This window comes from Melanotaenia boesemani, chromosome 4 (genome assembly GCF_017639745.1).
Source record: "Melanotaenia boesemani isolate fMelBoe1 chromosome 4, fMelBoe1.pri, whole genome shotgun sequence".
Taxonomy (NCBI): Eukaryota; Metazoa; Chordata; class Actinopteri; order Atheriniformes; family Melanotaeniidae; genus Melanotaenia; species Melanotaenia boesemani.
Genome location: NC_055685.1, coordinates 22,026,991 through 22,052,583, shown reverse-complemented (window position 1 = coordinate 22,052,583; position 25,593 = coordinate 22,026,991). Strand labels below are relative to the sequence as shown.

At 38.3% G+C, this 25,593-nt stretch overlaps 1 protein-coding gene across 3 annotated transcripts in view; it reads right to left on the bottom strand.

Annotated features, from left to right (window-relative positions):
* Positions 1-25,593, bottom strand: part of myo15ab (myosin XVAb) — a 55,743-nt gene that overhangs the window by 5,087 nt on the left and 25,063 nt on the right. For all 3 annotated transcript variants that reach the window (XM_041983909.1, XM_041983910.1, XM_041983911.1), the window contains 36 exons: positions 25,461-25,591; positions 25,056-25,151; positions 24,592-24,720; positions 24,341-24,447; positions 24,040-24,218; positions 22,397-22,469; positions 22,102-22,293; positions 19,855-19,934; positions 19,695-19,768; positions 17,670-17,778; positions 17,462-17,530; positions 17,297-17,361; positions 16,790-17,209; positions 15,934-16,012; positions 15,690-15,785; positions 15,454-15,514; positions 15,082-15,175; positions 14,840-14,957; positions 11,497-11,612; positions 11,260-11,319; positions 11,020-11,095; positions 10,799-10,914; positions 10,582-10,700; positions 10,193-10,334; positions 10,002-10,113; positions 9,844-9,918; positions 8,400-8,605; positions 8,188-8,306; positions 7,019-7,088; positions 6,854-6,926; positions 6,468-6,541; positions 5,126-5,208; positions 4,885-5,015; positions 4,695-4,789; positions 2,172-2,249; positions 1,970-2,066 (listed from right to left, as the gene is read on the bottom strand). In XM_041983909.1, the coding sequence (XP_041839843.1) occupies positions 1,970-2,066; positions 2,172-2,249; positions 4,695-4,789; positions 4,885-5,015; positions 5,126-5,208; positions 6,468-6,541; positions 6,854-6,926; positions 7,019-7,088; positions 8,188-8,306; positions 8,400-8,605; positions 9,844-9,918; positions 10,002-10,113; positions 10,193-10,334; positions 10,582-10,700; positions 10,799-10,914; positions 11,020-11,095; positions 11,260-11,319; positions 11,497-11,612; positions 14,840-14,957; positions 15,082-15,175; positions 15,454-15,514; positions 15,690-15,785; positions 15,934-16,012; positions 16,790-17,209; positions 17,297-17,361; positions 17,462-17,530; positions 17,670-17,778; positions 19,695-19,768; positions 19,855-19,934; positions 22,102-22,293; positions 22,397-22,469; positions 24,040-24,218; positions 24,341-24,447; positions 24,592-24,720; positions 25,056-25,151; positions 25,461-25,591 (4,014 nt within the window). The remainder of the gene's footprint in view (positions 1-1,969; positions 2,067-2,171; positions 2,250-4,694; positions 4,790-4,884; positions 5,016-5,125; positions 5,209-6,467; positions 6,542-6,853; positions 6,927-7,018; positions 7,089-8,187; positions 8,307-8,399; positions 8,606-9,843; positions 9,919-10,001; positions 10,114-10,192; positions 10,335-10,581; positions 10,701-10,798; positions 10,915-11,019; positions 11,096-11,259; positions 11,320-11,496; positions 11,613-14,839; positions 14,958-15,081; positions 15,176-15,453; positions 15,515-15,689; positions 15,786-15,933; positions 16,013-16,789; positions 17,210-17,296; positions 17,362-17,461; positions 17,531-17,669; positions 17,779-19,694; positions 19,769-19,854; positions 19,935-22,101; positions 22,294-22,396; positions 22,470-24,039; positions 24,219-24,340; positions 24,448-24,591; positions 24,721-25,055; positions 25,152-25,460; positions 25,592-25,593) is intronic.

The following is a 25,593-nucleotide window of genomic DNA, read 5'->3' as shown; positions in this document are numbered from 1 at the left end:
ATAACATAGGGACTCTTTTCTGACTCAGGCTGGTGTTGAAAAGGTGCTAAAAAATCCAACATAGCTGGTCTGAGCAGGTTTTTTTAAAACCCTGGGACTAACACCATCTGGACCTGCAGCCTGATTTTAGTTCAGTTGCTCCAGCTGCTTTTTCACCTGACTGCAGGAGACAAACAGGCTAGAGGTGGAGGCAGAGGAAGTCTCAGTATGTTATGATGTGGAGGGACATGAGGCTGTGTTAAGGTACATGACTGAGCTGCAGGGATACAGAGTGGAAGTGAGACAGGAAAGCTGTGAGCTCATGGAGGATGTGTGGTCTGTTGGACTGGAGGCAGGGGGCGAACTGAACCTACCGAAGAACATGTTCAGCTCATTAGCTCTGTCTAGATCTTCATTTCCCAGTTTGGTTGTAATTTCCCAATTTGGGATTAATAAAGTCTGTCTGTCTGTCTGTCTGTCTGTCTGTCTGTCTGTCTATCTATCTATCTATCTATCTATCTATCTATCTATCTATCTATCTATCTATCTATCCATCCATCCATCCATCCATCCATCCATCCATCCATCCATCCATCCATCCATCCATCTATCTATCTATCTATCTATCTATCTGTCTATCTATCTATCTATCTATCTATCTATCTATCTATCTATCTATCTATCTATCTATCTATCTATCTATCTATGTCTGATCCCTGAAGCCAATGATAATTTTCATTCCTGAACAGACATCTTTCATGTTGTTCTGCTGGAGAAAGCTTTTCTTTTGATGTTTAGTAACTTTTTCAGATCACTGGTGGTCCAGGGTTTGTTACTGGGGAAGCACCTCACTGTTCTTGTTTGGGCGATGCTGTCCACACAGATGTTTATATAATCTGTCACACATTGATGACATCTCCACGTGGTTCACACAGGACATTCCAGTCTGTGGCCTCAAAGCACCCTCTCAGAGCATCTTCAGCATCATTAGACCAGGTTGTAATAGTCTGTGTGATGACTGGTTGCTGCTGAACGATTGGTTTGTATTTGGAGGTGAGAAGCATTTTAGTATTTGTGTAAAATAAGTCCAACATTTGGTGGAACAGCTGACAAACTGTTCTAATGCTGGTAATGTTGCAGAGAGAATTTTCCAGAATTCACAATGAATGCATTAAGATACTGTGTTTGTAGCCTAGCAACCTCAGAGCTGATGATGCCACAGGCTGTGTCTGCAGCAGTACCAGGTATGATATAAATTGCTTCCAGAATAACACAGCTAAACTCTCTACTAAGGTTCGCTGCCACCATGCGGTGCATTTGAAATATCTACAGGCCCTCTGTGTCATCTGAATGATTGAATGCATACCAGTTTTTAGGTTTGTGAATACACAGATTTAGTTGATGTCCTCTAAATAAAAAAAAATAAAAAAAAGATAAAACACCCCTTCACAGAGTGGTAAACCTCTTGCCTCTGTTCAGGCTTTTTTGGCCTACGTTGCTAGTATCAAATTCACATTGATCACATCTTGACAAAATATACTGAAGTAAATTTATCTTATTTATTTAATTTAAACAACTAATGTGTTTTCTTTGTAGTATTTTCAACTAAATAACTTTATATGTACTTCACAGTATCACAAGTTCCTTGGAAACTAGATTGGAAAAACATGCACAAAATGCAAATAAATCCCACATATGCACCTTAAAATGATGTAAAAAGTCATTCATTTCTAACGATGTAATCTTTTATGGAACATACTGTGTATCAGACATGAAAAGTTGATACTGAAACATTTCCTATTATTTTGTAATGATGCTATAGCTCCAGAACACAAAGAACTTTCTCCTTCAGTCCGCTATGTGATCTGTGAGTGGCTCTGTTTCACTGACTATGACAAAAAGACTGACTTCATGCATGAATACAGTCATTAAAACGCTTGTGTGTGTATGTGTGTGTGTGACTGAGAGAACAAAACATTTGTGAGCACACCTCTGTTAGTCACTAAAAATACGGCATATTCTTCTATGGCATCCATTCTGTGTAAACCCATCTCATAACACAGCTCCTCTATCACCTCCAGGGCAACCTGAAAAACATGACAACACCAACACAGACAGGCAAGTCCATCGTGACCTCCTCACACTCGTGCATCACAGTGATAGTGAACTGCCAGCAGGAGGTGAACACTTACGGAGCATGTTTTGATCTTCACGTGACGTTCAATGCCTCCAGGGAAGAGAAACAGCTGACGTTTTGAACTACGACCCGCCTGAAAAAGCACAATCAAACACTCATATGGTATATGCTGTACACACACTGTAGTGTGTACTCAGTTTTCAGGACTGAAACTTATCTAAACCTGAACACATGCTGAGGTTATACACTGCTCTTAAGTGCTGCGTAGTTTTGAGGTTTTTGTTATTAATGATACAATTACACAAAACGTATCCTGATAAGGATGTTTCTAGTCAATGTTTGTTTTTTTAAATCATCAACAAATTCCACAAAATGAGCAAAAACTCCTGTTTTTCAGTAATTTTATCTCCCTGTTATCTCTGTGGAATTATGCTTCAAGCTCACTGGTTTATAAATAAATGCAAAACTAACTTCAGCTAGAACTATTGCTAAAATGATCAGGGAGAGTATTTTCTGTCAATGCTGAACCAAGAGAAAACTGAGCATTGTTGTCAGACTATATTTCCCTGGAATATGCCATCCACCGCAACACAAAACCTCAGGGAAGTGTTTGCAATCAATTTTAGAAACTCAAGGAGGTCTGGAGCACAGAAAGAAAAACTGCATCAGGGTTTTTCTAGATACGTTCTACTACATTCATTATGTGTGCAGACCAGAAAAAAAAAAAAAAGAATTTGATCTGTCTTAAATACAATTAAGCCTGCAGCTGCATTGCATTACATAATCAAAGTCAAAGCAAACGTCATTGTTATTCATGACCAAAAAGTAGGTGGTGGAATACTGTGTTCATTTGTGAACAAAATACTATCAAAGTTGTAAACCTGTTAAACATATATACAAAAGAAGTGATCTTTTTTGTATGTATGTATACAGATAAAAGGCAGTACAGCTGAACACTACAAGAATTTTTTATAATACCAGTCACTGATTTGACAAAAAGTTATCTGAAATAAAAGCAAACAAAAGGAAAAAAAATTATTAAAGACAGCGCATCTTGCATGTACTAAAGAAAAAAAGCAGATACTTTTTAATTTTTAGTTTAAGCTTTTATATTCATTTAAAGATTTTGTTTTAATGTCTGAATTTATTTAAAATTATATAAGAACAAAATAAACATGGAAAAAAAAGACAATATGACCCCATCAGAGATCATATACATTCTGGTCCAGCAGCCACCAAAACGGAAAGTGATTGCTTGGGCTTCAAACTACACTTTCCAAAGGCCTACGCAGCAGTGACGGGTGCAGCTGCTTAAGTCACCTCATCAAAGGAGGACTGGAGGGCCAGGGGAGAGAGGACAGCAGACATAATAAGAAGAGCTGGAAAGGAGCTGGAAAAATATTCTAAGAAAGAGTTGGAAAAGGAGATGCTCATGGACACTTAGAGGGAGGTACTATTCACTAATTTAATTTATCAAAGAAAAGTTACTAAAAAGAACCTTAAAGCCTTGAGTTATATGTTTGTTCTTCCCTCCTCAGAGGGCAGGGCAACCTGGGTTGGCTGACTGGGGATGGGGGAAGCTTTTCACAGCCCTGCCCCATACAAGAGGCTGAGTTGCTTGTGGGAGAACTCTACTAAATCTTACAATAAGAATACAATAAATGGAATCGAATATTAACTAAATTAACAACTATTGATATATAAAGATAAACAATATGAAAATAAACACATATACAAGATGTACACAATATGTACAGTGATTTATTTTAGACTATTTGGAGATCAGTTTGCCAGTCTCAGTGACTTCTTTTTCTGATGGACTTAGAGAGCTTGTCTCATCTTGGGATGGTGCTGTTGTTCACATCAAATACAAAAAGCATAAAATTCCTAATGTGAAAGCTTTAAAAATGACAGCTTTCATTTATGACTCCCACAGTGGATTTAATCATTGCCACTTTGTCTGCAACACATGCTTTAATCAATTAATCTGACGGTATAATTTTTATTAAACAGGAACTTCCTTTACCCACTTAACTATTGATCATATGAAAATGATCATGTCAATATTCTGTCATTTGTTAAGTGTTTAACCTTTATTAACAGACACTATTCTAAGAGGATCAAGCATGTGTTTGTTCATATCTATTAACTGAAGTCAGCATTTTACACAACATGAACTTGAATGAATGAATGAAACTTTATTGTCATTGCAACAGATGCAATGAATATTTTTTTCCAGTACAAACCCGTCCAATCAGGCAGACTGAGGCAGCAGCCGCCGTGCAGCACGCCATTTTTTTTTTTTTTTTAATTAAAACTTTTTTATATGACTAATCCCAAATGATGAAAAGCGTAGAATTATTTAGTGAGTCTGAATGCAATAATTTTATCCTGAATGTGGCCTTTCTGCTTCACTTCTGATACTGACAGTTCATGCATTCTGCTGCAAATGCTTTTACTGGTTGCTGCTTTCATGTGTAATAGAGTATCCGTACACTGTTAGTATTAGTAGTTTTATTTATGAGAAGGATTTCAGTATTTCTTGCACCCTTGGAGACAAATAAAAGCAGGCACTAACCATCATAGCCTTCAGCTCCATGCTGTTTGGTGTAACAATGCGACCACCATACTGCAACGTCTTCTTTAGATTCTGTTCACACGCCTTAGCGATGCCTACAAATTTAAAGCAAATATTATAAAGTGGTGATTTTGGTATTATGTAGAGCAAATTTAAACTAAGCGTTACTGCACATGTTTGTGTATTTTACCCTGATATTGCGGCCCTGCGCTGCGAGAAGCCTGCTGCAGGTATTTCAGCAGGAAGGGCTTGAGGACTTCAGAGCAGCGATGGAATGCAGTCAGGATGTACAGCAACCTCCAGCCTCGCTGGCAACTATCGCTGCAGAGCACAAGAGTGCACCGATGTGCTCAGGATCACAAGCTCAGAGACCAAAGAAACATGTGCTCTGTATGATGTGTACATTGTAAGTGCACGGCTGGCCGACTTACGGTTTGGAGCTGGTGTTGGCAGTAAGCTGTTTGAGGAGCTGGCAGTAAGCTTCATCCCTCATTAAGGTGAACTCTCCTATTAGCTGAGGAGAGCACACACACCCACACACACACATGTTTAATATAACATAGGTCCATAGTTTATCACTGGAGGTCCTCCTCTTCTTTTTCTGCCTACAGCTGAGAATTGTGAAATAAAACTATAAAATATGTGCATACAAAGTTTCTCTAGGTTCCTATATATAGTGTGCATTAAAAAGTCTAATTTCTAACATGGCCAGAGGGAATTCATAATGGATTTTCAAGTGCGTGTCGCATTATCTTGTAAGTACTCTATTACACTATAAGAGGAACATGAGGCCAAATGTGAAATACACTCAATGCAGATTTAGTTTAACACTTGATTCTCTACAATACTGTAAGTTCAGGAAGTGGCAGAACAGGAGACATAACCCCCCCCCCCCCCCCCTCCCTTCACTTCAAACTTTTCATTCTCTCAGGTGATGCATATAAAATAGAGAAACTACTACACCTCCCTTTTATATGGTTGTACATATTTATCTAAAATTATTATTCTAAATCAATAGACAAGTCATTAAAAATAGTCATTTTAGACTATAGTATATAGAATATTTGGTTCCACTTTTCCCTCAATGTCTGACAAGTACACAAATGCACCAAACTAAGAAAAGCTTTAACAATGACTGCTAGCAGCTACATAACTTACTGTCACTGTAGCTCAAATATACATCCAGACTTCTGCTTTCTGTCTTGTTTTCTATTATTTTATTTCAGGAGTACATCAGTATGACCAACTGGACAGCTGCTGCAGTCCCTACACTAATAAAATTCATCCACTGAGAACACCTTAAATTGCAAAACAAAAGTGCACTTTTAAAAAGCATGTAAATGTTGTAGTCTTATTGAAACTCCTACAAAATTAAAGCTATTACAACTGGACTAACTCACCCAAATACTATTGGTGAAGGTTGAATAAATCTGCATGTCTAAACTCAACTAGAATCAAATTGGCTAGGTATTCTGCACAAGTTCCTAAGCTTCATATCTTCAAATCATTTTGTAAAAAATACAATAAAGTGTATACCAAAACATTCAACTTCCTAACAAAGCTGCTGTCATTAATATATTTGATGCTGTCTTATTCTTTTGTCAGTTAATTAAATATGTCAGAAATTGTCACTGAAAAGCAACACAATAAGATTCCTCATCATTTTGTGATTGCGGTCTAGCTTCAAAATACCAAGGCGTCAATATTTTGCAGAAGCCTTTGTATACAGTCAGGGAAAATGGCAATGCTGGAAATAATTATGAAGATGTTTACCTTGAGGAATGTGCTGACCACTTCATGTTCTGCCACCCCCCTTGGTGCAGAATCACCCATGAAGCGCATGATAGCTGCACAAAATGCACATCCACACACACATTAGCTATACATATTTCTTGCAAAGCAGAGAAAGCAAGCATTTATTAAATGTAATACAAGTGAAATTATGCATTTTTTCTTACATGGCCCAATATAACATATTGTCTTTATTTATAGAGCACTTTAAAAACAGCATTAATGACCAAAGTGCTGTACAATTGTAAGTAAATTCTTCCTATAATCTCTTTAATTAAATAAATAACAGAAGAAACCCCCAAAAAACAGCAACTTCAGAGAGATAAAGACAAAAGTATAATTACACAAGAGAAAAGGTAAAAACTTACAAAGGAAGAGATCAGCTGCAACCCTGTTCATGGCTGGGTCTGTGAACTCTATCAGAGATTCGCTCAGAGGAGTCTGCAAAGGACAAAATTATTTTAACTAAACCTAATCTGAACAACTCAATGAACCGTCGTTGCTCTGAGATGATGATAGAAAGAAGAATGCACCTTGGAGAACTTGATCATTTCAGTGGGCTCTCTCGAGTCTCGGTTCTTGCTTTTGCTCTTCAGGGAATCTCTGTGAACAAAATAAGTCACAATGTGCTGCCTTTAGATTCATTTTAACGATTTAATCATATAAAAAATTGACAATGATTTTTCAAGAATATCTTGGTTATGAGTAAATCAAGCTTAAATGTCATTAGAACTTACAATTAACAATTTAAAGGATCAAAACTGAGCCAAAAATACCTAAAAAGGGATTTTTATAGTTTTATAGAAAGCTAAAATGATGGTTACTCCTGACAGAGCAGATGAATGCACCTGCGGTGGAACACTACTGGATAGAGAACACAGTGTGAGTCAGACTAGAGTAGAGTGAATTAGGACACCTTGTATAGGATGTTATTTTTGATGATAAAATACATGGACTGTTTTCCTCCCAAACCTGCTACCAGTTTCTGGAAGTTGCTTTCTTCAGGCAGTAAAACTGAAAGAAGTCTGGTACTTTGAACAAAGCTGTGATTTTTATGCAGGATATTTCCCCATCACAGGCATCCACGGGGTGGCGAGTCAGCAAAGGCCTCAAAGATGACCGGTTCCCCATCTCACCTGACCGAATTTCTATCAAAAACTTTCAGTCTTTTCTCAGTCGTGACATTTACAGTAAGGGAAGAATACATCTTTTTCTGCAGCATTTGGGAAGCTGTAGTAACTGCTGCAGTGAAACTTGGTCATGAACAGATCAAGAGACTGACAGAAGCCACTGACACAAGGTTGATGGAAGCTACTGAAAGGAAAGGTGGCTCTATGGATCAATGAATATTTTTTGAAAGGACAGACAGTTTATTGTTTTTTTTTTTTGTTTTTTTTTTCTGTGACACAAACATCAGGTTTGAAAATAAATAACATTTCTAGACAGACTATGAGGATTGCAAATCCTGAGTGGCAAAATTTGCCAGGTAATTGACAACAGAGTAAATTAGTCAGCTAAATTTAATTGAAAAAAGATAAACTAGTTAATTCACAACGATTTTGGAGTTGGAAAGTGAAGTGGTATTTTTAAATTGTACTTTAACACAGAATTAGTGTACACATGTTTGATTGGCCTACTCTCTACCACTGAATGTCAACATAACAAGGTTTTAAGCATTTTAGTAAGTTTGTGTCAGTCTCACCCCTTCCCACTGGGTGCTTGTCTGAAGAACTTCTTGGCAAACTCCAACATATCATATTTACTGTCCTGTAGGGCTCTCTCATCCAGATCTCCATCAGAAAAGCCATCAAGGGAAACTCTCTGAAAGACAGAGAGGGACAGTGTAAAACAAGGCAAATTTAACTGGTATAAAGAGGGAATTGTATTTGTGTGTGCATGTTCCTGCTCGTGAACCTCAAGTGTTTGGTCTATTTCATGTGCAGCCATGGTGGAAGCCACAGCAACAGCAACAGCTGATGACACGGCGAACTGTCCCGCTCCACCTTGAGGCTCTGCCTTTCGGTCCAACGGCAGCGTCAGGAAGTCAGGAGGAGCAACGGGATGGACGCACTCGGTCAGGAATGCTCCAGAGCGCCCAAATACGGCACCAAACTTCCAGCCTGATACATGAACAGACAGATTTACATAACAGCACACACCTGAATACTAAACCACTTTTCCCTCCCACCACTTTCTGCCTTTCCGTCCGACAGCAGGTGAGATCATTATCTGCATTCTTTTCTTCATCATTTATACGACCTGACTCCCCTCCGCTGCTGCACTGATAACCTGACACATAGTACAGCTATAGATTCGGCTATCACTGGTGGGAACTCTGCCCTCGGCTGTACTTGATAGCTCGTTCTGCTCAATCTGTCGGTCCAACGCAATCTAAGGAGCTCACCAGGTTTTTGTCTTCATAGAGGCATTCATTTCCCCCAGTTTTATATATGAACACACAATTTTCTCCAAACCCCTTGAGTTTTATGGAAACTGGTTGACATCTTATAAAGATGATATCTTTCATTAATACCGAAGTTACGCTGATCAACCTTTAACATTTAAACCACTGACTGGTAAAGGTTAGCAATATTTCTCAGCTTGTTAAAATGCAGAGTTCTCTTGGTAAAACATGCATGATGGGATTTTCCAAGGATGTTACTTTGACAATATGACCCGCAGATATCCTTTTTTAATGCCCGGACTAGTCAGAGCTCTTTTGACAGCATGATGAAGACATACAAAATATTAGGCTGTTGGTCATAATGTTACAGCTAATTGTTGTTTTGATGACAACAGCTAGAAAGGCTACCAGAAGTGTCATAAATGTAGGGTAAAAAATACTCCATGCTTAGTTTTTTTCAAACTTAAATCTATAATATATCATTTCTGAAAGGTTTCTGGAACCAGGTTGCAGTGATAAAAACAAAAAAAAACTCTAAAAATATAACAACAAATTATACATTTTTGTGCAAATTCACTTTCTCTGCTGTCTGCTGTATGCAGTACCTGTTTGACATCTGTGATCCTATTTCATCTTTTATGTCCCCAAGAAAGAACATCAATCAATATTTTTCAAATTGCTTTGGCATCTTTCATCTGGAAAATAATTTTCTTATTCAATACTGTGTTTAAAGAGTGCTGCGGGCGCAGTCAGTGTCATTGCATTTTTTCTCCTTAGCTATAAAATACCATTACCTCTCCAGGATATGCAGACAGTCCAGATTATATTTCAAAGCTGTCATCACTCTGCTTTTATTTGAGGCCAACATCTGGCACCTCATGGAAAAATACTGAATTTGTTGATCTGATTCAGTTTGTGGTTTAAGTTAAAGGATTTGAACACTTCAAAACTCACCAAAGTCTTGAGTGTCTCTTTTAAGCTCTTCCAAAAACACAACTTTCTTCCTCACCACGCAACCGTAGCCGTGACCTGGAGGAGACAGCATTCCTTCACATTGTCATATCATAGATTTACCAGCATGTAACAGCACACAGAGTCTGACAGTGTCTCACCTTTCTCCAGCCCATCCATAACTTGCAGCCTGATGATGTCACCTTTATGGAAACTGAGCATCAAGTGGTCATCGGTCACAAAGTTACGCTCTGCAACTACGTAGTCTGAGTCCTAAGAGACATGTGCGGTATTCAGTGTGTATCTGGCATAAAACATTCCTGTGTGTGTGTGTCTAGTGTGTGGGCAGTACCTTTTTGATCTCATTGATGAAGGTGTCTATGAGATGTTTGACTTGCAATGCCTTTGCAGAGAACAGGATCAGCTTCTCATTGGTCAGATTGAACTCTAACATGTTCTCAGATGGGATGGTTACAAATAGGATGTCCGCATAACTGAGAAAATGAAGGGGAAATAGCAGATTACTCTTCATATAGACAGCATCGCAAACATACTGTATACCATATGATGACCATGATTTGCTGATTAGATGTTTTAAAAATCCAAAACTTATAATGCTTTACCTGGATATCAATATTCCTCTTAAAAATCAGGCTAGTTTGATGTGTCTGTGCGACAACTTACATGGCTTTAATGAGCATGATAAAGAAATGTTAATATTAACCAAAAAGCAGAACTTACGTGTAGGGTCGTAGGACTCTGAAGTAGTCTGGAGCTGCAGCGCTACTTTTCACAGTCTTCAGCAATTTAATACCGCTGTGCGACACTGACAATACCTGCACACCTGTTCCTACACTGCCCTGCACTCACACAAATAGACACATTCACAAAAAGAGGTTAAAAGCTGAAATAACACAACAAGCGATTATCTCCTCCAAAACTTCACCACCACCCTCACCGATGCAGGGAAGAGTCGGGAGAAATATATTTCCCAGGTTTCCCTGGCTGCTGTCACAATTGTTTTCTTCACATGCTCTTCCACTGGATCCATATTCTGCTCAACGCCATACTTAGCTGCCATTCACACAAAAAGACACAAAATCATAAATGTCAGAGAGATTTGTTTGAATTAGAGCACACAGTCATAAGAAATACCCCCAGGAAGAACAGACAGACTACCAAAAAGGGCTTTCATTTTCTGCCTTTCATCCCGGGTGATGCGAACACAAGCCTCTGACAGGGTGTCATTCACTATCTGCAAAAGACAAAACGAGCACAGAAGAGGAATTTTTACATATAATTTAGCTGAATGATCGTTTGTTTTTACTGTTATTAGCTAAACTTACTGAGCACAACATGGAAAAGAGTACAAAAAAGGGGTGAATAATAATAATAATAATAATAATGAATATTAGTTACCTGTTTGAAAATGAGATCAAGCACCACAGGATTGTTGAAACTGTCTTTGGGATAGAATACCTGCACAAGAAAAACAATCTTTCCTTACATCAGAGTTGTTTTGTCTTTATCTGATTTTAATTGCAGCCACACAGGCCAGGAAAGAAAGTACTTCGAGTATGTGTTGACAGCTTTAGCTCTTAAGCTACCAGGACATCTAAAATAGTTTTTTCTTTGTCTATTTGCGTAGGTGCACACCTCCTTTCTTAGATAGAGTCTCCAGGGTACATTGGTGTAGGTGTAGTGCTCCTCATTGGTGCTTTGATGAAGCTGTGTCTGGATGGTCTCCATCTCTACTGGAAGCTCTCGAGAAACTGAATCAAACAATTATTTGTGTTACTTTTACATAGTCAGAAACAAGACAAACAGTATGGCCATTCTGTGAGACTACACTATGCTAGCTTTAGCATAGCATGGTATATTGTTCATTTACTACAAAGAAAGAAAGCATTTTAATATTCCACTATTGTAGTAGACAGTCATTAAAAATAAGAAACAAATTTAACATGCTTTTTGTGATCAACTAAGCTATTTAAATTGTTTAAAAATATCAACATGATAATGAGCCAAATAATGTGTGACAGCAAACAAAATATCTGGCAGATCAATGTTAGATAATTTCCATCTTCTGGATGAGCTGAGGTCATCAGGGGAACAGGTAAAAAAGCATAAAAAGATTCATGTAACCTTCAAAAATTTTAAATAGGTTTATTCATAACAACGTCCCACTGGAAGTACAGAGAGTAGATGAAGCAAAAAAAAGAAGAAAATCAAAAGCATTAAGATTTTAGAGCTATGACTGACTTTGCCTGCATCAGTTGTCAGACATGGAGTTCCTGAGCCATGGGACCCTGACTGCTAAAAACCTCTCACCTGCAAGAAGAGTTCTGCCTGATGACCTGAGGTCCTGATCATACCTGGTATGGTACATGTCTTAAGCAATCTGACCACAAGTAGACAGCTCTGAGCTAATCTGTGTACACGTGGTATGATAATAACAGTTTATCACTCTGTTTGCAAATGTAAGCCCACATCACATAAAGGACACAGACTGAGGGCCGGCTGTGGACAATAAACAAGATATTAGTAAGTAAACTAATTTTGATCTCAGTTCATGGCCATATGGTGGCACACGCAGGAATATTCAGATGAAACGACCGTGGCATGAAAATTTCCATGTTTTATTTTATTTTAGTTTTATTCTAGTTTTTAATTCTAGTTTTGTTGTTTTAATTATTTTATTGATTTCATCTTTTTTTTATCAATTTTTATTTCTGTTTTTATTTTCATTGGTTTTTATTGTTTTATTGTGAAGTGTTTTATTTTAAACTGTCGAGTGTTTTTTGTTTTATTGTTCAGCACTTTGGGCAAATGCTGTTGCAGAAAATGTGCTATATAAATAAACTTGAACTTGAACTTGAAAATGAGGAGGGGGAATTACAGGAAACTGGTGGTGTGGGAGGAACAAGCTACAGCTCAGTACCTCAAAAACAACAGAGTTGGTGATGGTCCTTCGTCTCCACAACCTGTCTATATTGAGGGTGTATTTACTAAGACAGTGACATCCTAAAAGTAGCTGGGTCTCATCTTGAACAATAAATTGGACTGTTCTTTAAACACAGATTACCTCTAAAGTAAGGGGCAAGCAAGGCTTTACTTTCTGTGAAGGCTGGCTTCCTTTAACATCTGCAATAAGCAGATCTTAATGTCACATTCTTGAATGGAGAGTGACTGCTCTTCTTTTCTTGATTCTAAGAAGGTTTTGATTTTTCTAACATGTTTTGTTGTTATATTAAGATGCCAGTGAAAAATGTCAAACACTCAGAGAAAGGATTAGAGAGGCAGCCTAGATCAGTGTGGTTTAATCCCGGTCCTCAGGACCCACTGCCCTGCTTGTTTTAGAGTTAACCCCACTTTAACACTAGACCCCAAAGAAAGCTTAAAGATGATTTTCTCGCCCCTGAGACTTCTGATGAAGCTCTCAAAAATGTTTCAGTGCAACTAGAAAAAGGACAAGAAACACAAGACAATACAGATTGTTGCTATGAACTTTTTTGTAAGGTTCTAAATAGTGAAATTAGTCAATATAGACCAAAAGCACATAGAAAATACAACTAAAAGAAACATTATAGAATTAAACAACCCTATTGGAACAGTGAATTACAGAACATTTGGTTAAATCTCCATTTGGCAGAAAAAAGATATTTAAAAAGTAATGTGCATGGTTCTAAATGAACGACTTAGTTAATATATTCAAATCAAATCAAATCAGTCTTTATCTATATAGCACTTTCACATATCTGGAGTTACCCAAAGTGCTGCACAGGTAAAATAACAAGACAAAATAAAACATTAAAACAACTACAAAATAAACAATAAAAGAGTAAAGATAGTACAAAGCCTGGTTTAATGGTTGTGCTCTCTGGAGTTAAAAGCCAATGTAAAAAGATGAGTTTTAAAATGAGAATATATTGAGACTAATAAAATACTGACGATCAGCAGAATGGGTTTGGGAAACACAGAACCTGTATTGACCACTTCTATGTTTTATATTCTGTGATTAGAGCAAAGTTGCAGGAAAAGAAAAGCCCTTTTGTTTGTTTTGTTGATTTTAAAAAAGCTTTTGATTGGGTTAACAGAGATCTTTTGGAATATAAGTTACTTTCTGTTGGCATTTTTTTTTTACAAATCTATCAAAGCTCCACACAGGGCAGCAGTAGCCTGTGTGCAGGTGAATGATCTGAGGACAGGATGGCTTCCCACTCCATCCGGAGTCAAACAGGGAGGTGCTCTCTTCCACACTGTTCGCTCTTTTTGTAAATGATTTTGGCTCAAGAAATAAAAGGATTAAATTTAGGTTGAGTATTAGTATTTTATTATATGCTGATGATATTGTTTTGGTTCCGGAAGAAGAATTTAAATAGCAAAAAATGTCGGGTATTATGAGAAAGTAGTGCAACAAATGGAGACTTTCATTTAATGTTGATAAAACACAAATAGTTCATTTTAGAAACCATCTGCACCTCGAAGTAAACATGTTTTTTTTACTTTAGACAAACACAGCTTATGTACTCTAGTACCTATAAATATCTTGGTTTTGTTTTTTATGAAAATATGACTATGAAGGTAGAAGGGCTCTGTCTGAGTCTGCAGGGAGGGCATTAGCAGTTGTAATTAATAAGATGAAGCTCTGTCCTGAAGTCATTTTTTCAGCATTTACCAAGCTGTTTGATTCTATGGTGTGATCTGTTTTGTTTTATGCAGAGAGAGTCTGGGGCTTCAAAGATGCTCCTGAATGCAATAGAGTTCAGTACAGAGCCATCAGGTACTTTCTTGGAGTGCATATGTATACCACCAGAGCGGCACTCTAACTTTCAACTTTTTTGTTTATAACTGCATTTTAAACTGAAACTGCTTTTTGTGAGGTTACATCTTAACATAACGCTACACAAAATGTTTTTTGTGAGAAAGACAAAGTAGAGAAATCCACAAGCTGAGTCTTTTCTGTAATATGCAGATGATTACAGCTTTGAGCAAGTACCTGGAGGAGGTATGGGGAGGGGACGATCAGCTGCTTTTGCCTTTGTGCTCTTGGTGGGTTTGAACCCTGCTTCTTTCATTGCAGATGCAGAGGGTGAAGGTGCAACGGGACGTTTAGGCTGGAGAAACACACACACACACACATATCATCTTAACCTACTGATTTCTAACGTGCATGTTAAAACAGCTGTGTGTGCTGTTCATGTTCATCTGTAACTGCATGTTTCAGACATGTGTGTTTACTTGTGGAGCAGGAGGGTTGTCCATCTGAGGTTTGAGGATCTGTAATGCTTCATCACGAGGCGTTTGCTTCTTCTTAAACTTCCCATCTGGTTTCCTAAAGACACCCATGATGTGACATTACAATCTAGAGTTTCATGGTTTCTCCATTTGATACATCATGTACTTTGTCATCTGTGTGAGCTTACTGTGTGTAAATGCAATACTTCACATTTTTAAAAATGCAGTCACTAATTAATTGGTTGTTTATTTAATCCTGTGTTTCACTGCAGATAAAATCAACATTACAAGCCTAATTTTTTACGAGCAGTCTCCTCATCTCTTACAAAAATTAGTTCTGCTCATGTGTTTTGGTTAGTGTGCATATAAACTGACCTCTTGCCAGGCGGTAGAAGGCCTGGTGGTGGTGGGGGGGAGTTGTACCTCTTGATGATCTCTGCAAAATGATAAGAGGCATAACAGTTTAGAGTAAACATAAAACAATAAATTCTCATTTACCTTGTTTTTTTTCTTTTTTTAAAGTCCAAACACTGACAAGGTGTTAAGAAAAATAATCAAGAAATCAATAACAGGACACCAACAGTTTCACACCGTGTATCAAATTGTGTCACCTTGGATATCTTGGCTGGGGATGACGTGATCTGCAGTCTGGTCTGAATACTTCACCACTTCTCCAGCAGGGGGCAGCAGAGTCGTTGCCACTGGGGCTACAACACACGTGTGCGCACACACACACACACACAGGCAGACATAAAATAGCACAGCCAATAAGCCATCCTCTATTGCCTAAAGCTTTTTAACTCTGTGTTTCAGTTGAAGGGACTGAATGAACTTCTGTGTTTCTCATGCTCATACCAAATTTCCTGGCTGGGTCCTTGTTTATGGGAATGCCCGGAGCATTTTTCCGAGATACGCTGTCTTTTTCTGACTTAGCCTGCAAAACCCAAAGAGAGACAACACAGAGTTAATGGTTGAGATGTAGCAGACCTTATGCAGCGTCTCTTGGGATTTTGTCAGTAGTGCTGAGGCAAAGAATAAGAACAGTGGCATGACCATTTATCAACATTGATATTTGAAGCTTTACAAAACTGTTAAGCTTCAAATATCAAAGAAAATATGACTTATCATTCTAAAAGAAAGAAAATTTATTCAAAGGTAAAAATTAAACACAAGTACAACAAAATGTAATTCAGTACAACCCGTCCAAGAGTAGACAGCAACAACATGTAAACACAAATAGGATCAGGCAGACAGAGGCAGTATCCGCAGTTGCGGCGCATCCATTACAGAGAAACATTAAAATAAAGAAAACCGCTCAAGCCTCAGCAGTAGGTTTAAGAGACACATCTGCATCATCCCTCAGCCCTGTGTTTACTTCTGTTTGAAGATTTTTGTTTCACTTTCATATAGGCTTGATTTCCCCTGAGGGATTAGACAGAAAAATCAGTATGTTTACTATCTGGGATCTTTTACAGATGAATTTTCTTTCTTTAAACAATTCACGTGCTCATTACCAAGCAACACTGCTTTTAGTTAAAAAAAACAAACAAACAAAAAAAAAACATTTCCTTCTACAAAAAGAAAAATTTCATATTTAGTAGTTTTTCATTCTTGGATGAGGTTTGAAGTTTATGATAACAACTACAACCACCTTGATAAAACACTGTGATATGTCAGGGTGAGCTGTTACCTCTCATGTCTCGGTACTGACCTGTGTTCCAGGGCCAGCTTTAGGCTGTGTCCGCTCCGCTTTGTCAGCTTTGGTGGAGCTTAGCAGAGGGTCAGGTCGACGCACATGGCGCTGAGGCTGGGCCCGGGGCTTAGTCTGGGGCTCAGCAGGAAGCTGAGTTTGTGGCTGTGATGCAGTTTGAGCCTGCTGAGCAGAAGAAGGATATGGGCTGGGCAGGGTGTCTGCTGCAGCGTACGGAGTCGGTGTGAAGTTGGCGTAGGGGCTCGGTGGGATGTTTGCATATGGACTTGGAGGTATGACAGCATATGAGCTCGGAGGGGCGTACGGGCTCGGAGGGTGATGGAGCAATGGACTCATGGGAGGGCTTGTTATGGGGGACGTGGGGGGGCTTGACACTGGGCTGCTGACTATAGCCATGGCTTGCATGGTCATCTGCTGGGCCTGAGAATCGACAAAATGACTCATGACATTTAATGGCAAAGACGATGACACAGATAAACAAACACAGATCCAAACTGAAGGAGTTACCATGATGATGGCCTGTTGGTTCACAATCGCCTGCTGCTGCTGAGCCAAAACAGCCTGTTGGGCATCTGGAGAAGGAACACAGTAAACATGATGGAGGGATGCAAAACCATGTTTGGTTGTTTAATATTTTTTTCCACACATTTGTCATCACACTTGAAAACAAACCAGGTGTTACAGGCGCCACTGCAGCGACAGGTGGCAACATCACACCTCCCACAGGAAGTACTCTTACAGCTGTGGACACAAAAACACAAATACACACACATACAGTTTCTGTCAGAGGTAAAGCATGATTACTCTCTAATTATTTGTGGGGACAGTTAAGTACAAACGGTATCAATATTTAACATGTGTTTATTTGTTTCTTACAAACCTCCAGGTGGTGGTGGAGGCCCAGTGGACTGCCCCTGCTCTTGCCATTTCCTGCCAACTCCCCCACCCCCCTTCATCCTGCTGGACAGCCCCACAGCTGATTCTACTTCCTGTGAGGAGAGACAGACTTTTTAACATGGGATGAACAGGATATGAATACCAAATAAAAAATGAAAGCAAAGTCCACCAAATAAAAAAAGAAAGAAAAAGGAGTTTTTATTTTTTTGGCTACCCAAAGTGTTCTTGAAAAGATAATTCAAACCTCAAGATTGTGATAAGTATTGAATACTCGCAAGCTAGTGGGAAACATCTAATCCTTTCATTCATTAATTTTCTATACCGCTTAGTCCGATTCAGGGTCGTGGGGGAGCTGGAGCCTATCCCAGCAATCAGCAGGTGAGAGGAAGAGTACACCTTGGACAGGGCACCAGTCCATCACAGAAACATCTAATTATATTTGTTTATATACATTTATTTAACCAATTTTTCTTTGATCAGATAATTCGTAAACTGCACGGTGGTGTGATGGTTAGCACTGCGGCCTCACAGCAAGAAGGTTGGTGGGTTCTCTCTGGGTACTCTGACTACCTCCCACAATCCAAAGACATACATGTTAGGTTAACTAGTCACTCTAAATTGTCTCTAGGAGTGAGTGTGAGTGGGTGATGGATTGCCGACCTATCCAGGGTGTGCCCTGTCACTCGCCTGCTAATTGCTGGGAAAGGCTCCAGATTTCCCTGACTGAATTGGAACAGTAGTGTAGAAAATAGAGGTAAATTTTTAATCTAAGACATATTTTTTCCATTTCTCAGTCATTAATTTTAAAAAGTATTGTTTGGTAGCTCTAAAAATCACAGATATTACTATATCCCAATAAGTAATGCTTACATGATGTAGTAGTTACTTCTTAAAGATTTTTCATATATTTAATTACTTATTTGTGCCCCATACTGTTTTACAAGGAGTTGTGACTTTTTGACTGTCCAGTTAACCCTTCCCATCCCTTCGGTGTATGACTGCTTCATCAGAAATCAAGCACTGACCCCTAAACCCTCAGGAGTGTGTGTTTGTAGGCCATGTCTCATTAAATAGTAAGCTCTTCATTTGCCAGAGTGTCAGTTCCTAGTAAGCAGATCCCCATGTTGCCTGGGTGGGAAATCACCGTGGTGATCCGGTGGCTGTGACAGTTACGGTAACTGGGTAACGTAATAGGTTGCTGGGCAGGAGAAGTCTGTAGAACATATCTGATACATGCTAATTCCTGTCAGCCACATCCGATAGCATGGCTAACATTAACCACATCACTGTCTCAGCTGGAGACTGATGGATCCCACATAGACAGCATTCACTGCAACACTGCCATGACTAAATACACAAAGTTTTATCTAATTCATCAGCTACAGTAACCCAACAATTAACAAAAAAAGAATCTTCATTAGGACAGTACATTTTAGATGTTTTGGAGACTAAGTCAGAGAGGCCAGACTAAAATAGTTTGTACAGAGGAGGCATAGTGAATATATTGGTAGGACACTGAGGTTGGAACTAGCAAGCAGGAGGCCTTGAGGAAGACCAAAGAGATGATTTATGGATTTAGTAAAGGAGGACATGAAGTTAGTGTATGTAAGACAAGAGGATGCAGAGGACAGGGTTAGATGGAAGCAGATGATTCACTGTGGCACCAGTGGATCAACTGAAAGCAGATGAAGAAGTACTGCATTTTTTTTGTACTTTGCATTAGTGTCTGGAGACATACCCTGAATCACAGATACAGATAAAGACCTTATTTTGGCTTACATGTCCACTGAGAGGGCCTAAAGACTGAGAAAAGGTCTTAGATCAATATTTTGTGGCAAAACTGTGGAATTATTATACACATAATTCAGATTGTCTGTTATTGAGTAGGCTTCCAGCTAACTCTTAGACTTACAGTTCAATAGTTTTTGGGAAACTGATACAAAATGGTTGACTGAGTAGTCTCCCTATGTTGTCAAGTGTGTCAGAATGAGTGAATTATGTAACTTACTCCAGCTCCTTCAGACAGCACAGGGTCAAACAGGCTGTCAAGATAGCGATCCATCCCTTTCTGGTGCTCCAAGTCTGCAGCAAGAGTTGAGGAGAGGATGTGTTTGTCTACTCTGATCATAGAGAGTGTGTGCGCTCATATGTTTGGCTTAATCATGTACCTTGACTGAGTCGATCAGAACCAGGTATGGATGAAGAAATTACATCATCATGCATGTCAAACCCACCGCCCAAGAGGCTTCTGTGAAACAATAAGAAAAAACAAACAAAACAAAATCCTTAAATGATGTGATCTCTAATAACATTAAGTATTAAGTATTTGTCTCTTAAGCTGACTGTCTCTTAAACAAAGAGCTGACTGACAATTCTTACAGACATTTAATACACAATTACTTTTTAAAGAAAATGGCTGCAAAGGATTTCATAACAGATTGAAAAGTTAAATTAATTGGCAGTAACTGATTACTTCCTAAAAATATGTGAGGTTGCAGTGTTTTTAATTACTTTATACAGTGTATAATTAGTTTAGTCCAGAGCTTCACAGATTGAAGATCAGATGATAAATGTGAAAGCTTGTGAGATAAACCAGGCAATCTTTCTTTGTATTCTTCATTTGAATGTTTAATCCAGTTTTTCTTTTAGTTAAATGGGAGGATTCTACTCTTGAAAAGGGATTTTTATGAACAAGTTTAGTTATTAAAAAACCATCAGAAGCACAGCTTTAGTGGTGATGAGCCTGTATATACTCCCTTTCTTATGTTTTCTTTATTTTTTCTGATTTAATTAATGTCTATGCACATACCCTGTACCACTGGTGCTCAATAAAAATACATAAAATAAAAACAAAAAACAAAACTAAACTAAATACATTAGGGCAGCAGCTAAAAATGAACATCTCAAATTTTGTTATTCACTTATTGTGGTGCATCCAAAAAGTGCATCCAAAAAATGTGTGACCAATTTGACTGTATGTGTTAACTTAGCATGGACTATTATCAATCTCCCATTCAAAATGAATAGATAATTAAATAAATAAAAATAGAAAATCAATGGAGCAGAACATGAACAATGCTGACAGCTGTTCTGAGGAGAGTTTGCAGGAGAATTGTTGCTACTGACACCTCCACAATGCTTCTTCGAATGAGTAGAAAATAGACTTTAGATTAAAGTGCATAAAATGAAAGTTGCCACAGCCGACCTTAATTCTAATATAAATAGAACCACTTACAAAGGCACAGAATCAGCTTGCACAAACATGCAACTACCTAAGGTCTAAGTCCTGTCTTAAGGAGCTAGTTAGTACATTTTTGGAAAGGTTTTTGTACTCATGGTGCCTTAAAAAGTTCAGACATGTTTATCCCAGCATTTTAACAGGTGAGAGGCAGGGTACACCCTGGACAGGTCAACAGTCTGTCGCAGGGCCAACACAGATAGACAAACAATCAAACAACACACACACTCTCTCCTAGGGAGAATTTAGAATAACCAATTAACCTATCATGCATGTCTTTGGACTGTGGGAGGAAGCCGGAGAACCCAGAGAGAACCCACGCATACACGGGGAGAACATGCAAACTCCACACCGAGATTCGAACCGGTAACCTTCTTGCTGTGAGGCTGCGGTGCTAACCACCACACCACCGTGCAGCCAACAGATATGTCGTAGAACAACTTCAAGTACAGAACATGTACAGTATTTAAAGGGGTAAATATTCAACCTTAGCAAACAACTGTGAGCATCAGCAACTCAAGCCAAGACACAACAACCGAAACCAAAAGTGAAACCTAAGGTGCTCTTTTTTTTTAAATCCCCTTACCCTCTTTTCCTTTATGCAAGAGATAAAAAACCTGACGGAGATTGTAAAAATCTATATATTTTGTAATCACGACTCATGTATTGCTCAGATTTTAAACTGTTTTTTATTATTATTATACATGGAATGTAAAATTAACATCTCTGTCAATAAAAATTAAATAAAAAAAAAGAAACCTAAGTTGCTCATAAATCTTTCTGTCTAAGATAAAAACAGGCTAAGCAGGACTCTAATCCTATCCCTCTCTTTGTTTTTTTTTTATTTAGTGAACAATGTATGTTCTCAGGAAAAGCCAAAACTTAACTTCATTGTGTTTCTGTATGCATGGCTAAACCTTCTCAGTACAATAGAGAGCTTATTTGCGGGAAATATGAAGCCCACGAGGGAGTGAGACTGTGTACTTTGGCCAGAACATCAGTATGCCATTATATCTTCATGTTGCTATAAAATGTTGCATTAAAGTTTAAAATATGGCATATTTGAACTTTAGTGTACTTAGTAACTTTCCACCACTGAAAAACAGTGACAACCTCAACCCTCTGACAGCTGGCAGGCTTTATAAAATCTCAGCAATGTGTGTGTGTGTTGTCTTACATGCTGGCATTGGGTCGCACTCTGCTTGGCTGCAGAGCAGAGATGATGAAGTAGCTGTTGTGTTTGGGGAAGTCGGCAGGAAGCTCCAGGTCTGACATTAAGTCCAAAACATAGTCAGAGCCTTCAAGTTCCACCCACTGAGCCGGTTCCTTCAGCAACACTGACCAGCCTCGTCGGCCTTCCACCACACCTCTACACCCCCACACACACAAAACAAACAACTAGTTCTTCTCAGATTTTCCCTTTGCTTCATTTAATCAGCATGTAATCCTTTTGTCTTACAGTGAAGCAGTACCTGTGCTGTAAGATGTCTTTGGCTATCTCTTCTCCTGTCGTCCATGAATGTAATGGACACAGGACGGACACACCTGAGGGAGAAAATTTACTGCTTCTGTCATACAGAAAATAAAACTGCAACTATGAGACACTGTGTAATCTTATGATGCATTAAGAGACACTTCATTTAGGCTATGAAATGACAACATAGTTGCCAGGCTCACTGGTCTGTCTCTAAAAAGTGTCACAGACAAAAACAACACAGACAGATAGAAACACAGCTGGTGGACCAAAGTGAGTATCAGGTGTTGTCTAATCCTCAGTGGGCTTGCCAAAATGCCAAAGGACAGATTAACTAGATCAGATGAGGAAATGAGATATATCAAATATCAACTTTACCTGGGCTCAGGTACAAAAACAAAGTAAAATGGAAAAAACAACAGAAGAGAGGAGGTAAGATTGTGCCAGAAAAAGGGAATCACGGATTAAACTGTAAATTCACATCATTGTCAATGGCTTAAGAATAAAACCAGTATTGACATGGTAAGAGTGAAGAGTGTGATTAATGCTGTTGTTAAACCACTACTGCATGTCTTCAACATGAAACTAGCTAAAGTTACTCTCATGTACAAATCAGGAGATAAACACCACTAAGCTAATTACAGGCCCATTTCAGTACTTTCCCAGTTCTCTAAAATATTGGAAAGACATAAAACGATTTGACATTTTTGTTGAGAAACATCAAGTCAGTATGGATTTAGAAATAACAGATTGACATCCTTGGCACTGATTGAGCTGGTAGAAGTAACTGAATGTTTCAATACAAAGAGATACGCACTTGGAATATTTCTCGATCTGAAGAAAACAAATCATGATATATTCATTAGAAAAATGGAGAAGTATGGCTTCGGAGGTATTGTTCTGGAATGGTTAAAGAGCTATTTATTTAACAGGCAACAATTTTTACAAATAAATCAGTATAAGTCTAGACTAAAGAATATTACATGTGGAGTACCTCAAGGATCAGTTTTAGGTCAAAAATTGTTTATTATGTAACTTAATGACATTTGCAAGTTTTCAACTATACTAAAGTTTGTGTTACATGCAGATGACACAAATATTTTTTGTTCAGGTGTGGAAGTGCAGCAGCTTTTGGAGGTGGTCACAGAGGAATTACATATACTGAAAACGTGGTTTGATATGAATAAATTGTTTTTAAATTTGAATAAAACTAGTTTAATGTTGTTTGGGAATCATAAGAGAAATGTCAAAGTAAAATTAATCATTGATAATGTAAATATAAAAAGAGTAAATAAAATTAAATTCTTCAGTGTGATCTTCTACCACAGAATCTGTTGGAAACCACATATTAATTTTTGAAGCCAGAAATACTGTGGCGTAAATCTTCTAGTAGAAGATTTGAGTTGTGTGATAGAGATGGAGTGTTATGGTGTGTTGTAGAAACAAGGTAAGTTAATAGAAGTTTATATTTCTGCCTACTCCTTTTCAGACATGAAATGTGAAGATGTAAGTTTGAATAAAACTTCAGAAAAAAAAGAAAAAAAAATGCAAGAAAAGAAAAAAAAAAAAACCTGATGTCACATTATTATATTTCCTATGGTTCAAAATCACCTCCCTGAGCACTGCGACGTATAATCTCACCATCAAAGCAGTGTATGTGCAGAACAGTGTGAGCCCTCTTGCGACTGGCGGTCCACTCAAGTAGACAGGGTGGATATGTCCGAACATACTCTGGTCCGACATTGAGCCGCCGCAAGGCCTGAAGCAGATGGTGTTGACACACACAGTTGTATCCATCCGGGCCATAGTCTGACACAAACCTACAACCATGAGAATGAAGAATGTGTGGATTGATTATTGTAAAACATGTTCAAAGGAGCAAATATATAGAATAAAAGAAGTTAATATGAGAAATAAATATTCAGGACCGTGTGTGTCTTACTTCAGGAGGTATTTAGCCAGCCTTTGAGAGGGCCGGAAGGCAGATAAACAGGAGGAGAGGAGGAGCCAGCCTCGTTCTGAATTCAGGATGTTAGGATTTCTCCACACCTAGAAAACAACATGGAAGTATATGAAGGAAAACAGAGCTAATCTACAATCAATCAATCAATGCATACATACATACATATACATACACATACACATACATATACACAAACATACATAAATAAAAAATATCAGTTTTACTTTTACCTGATTGGCTATCTCAACCAGTATCTCGTCTCTGAGGCTGGGATTGGAAAGTCCTCTCTGAATGATGTAATTCCCAAACAGATTTTCCTGAGCCCCATTCAAATCTGGGTCACCCATAAACCTGAGTATCTATCAAAAACCCAGGTGGTTATTTACAGCACATCCTTTAACTTTAAATATAAAAGTCCAATCATCCAAATTAATAATAGTAGCTCAGAAAATGTTATGAATGCTAGTTTATAAGAGGTTTTGATCAACTTAATTGGATGATAAAAGCAATAGACAATGCTGGAATCTTTAAAACAAGTTTAAGTTGTACTATAACTGCAGGATATACTCATATGTTTTTATTCCCTGACATCACATCAAACCATTCAGAAAAAGTATGTCTCACGTTTACTACTTATTGAAATTAGTTTTAATCTAGACGTAGACTAAATCCATATTGAGTTATTTGAGTGTACCAGAATGAAAACGTTCAGGGCTCCTTGTTTTAGCTCCTCATCCAGACGAATCAGGGAACTCTCCAGAGGAGCTGTAAGCATCCCAAACAACGGCTCCTGCCATACAAACACACACACATGTACTAACATGGATTATCTCGGTTAATTATGTTTTGACAAATCCCCACAATTTTACATGCTGATTCTACATCTCCTGTATTTGCATAACTTAAGTTGTGGGGGACCTGAATCTATTCACACACTGTGGGGACCATCATCCTCTTTGAAGGGAAAAATAAGGTCTACATAATGTAAATAATTGCATTCCAAAGTAAAGCTTCTGTTAGTCTCATGTGAAGCATCTGATTAGTGTGATGTTAGGTCATTCAGAGACTACAGTGTGTATGTTTGTGTGTGTGTTTTTACCCTAAATATGGCCCGGACATAGTGTGTCATGAGGTAGTTGTTGACATCCAGAGGCAAAGTCACCTGAGGGTCCACCTGAACTTTTGGCGCCTGGACCACTGCCAAGCAGTCAGAATGCAGCTCTTCACAACCT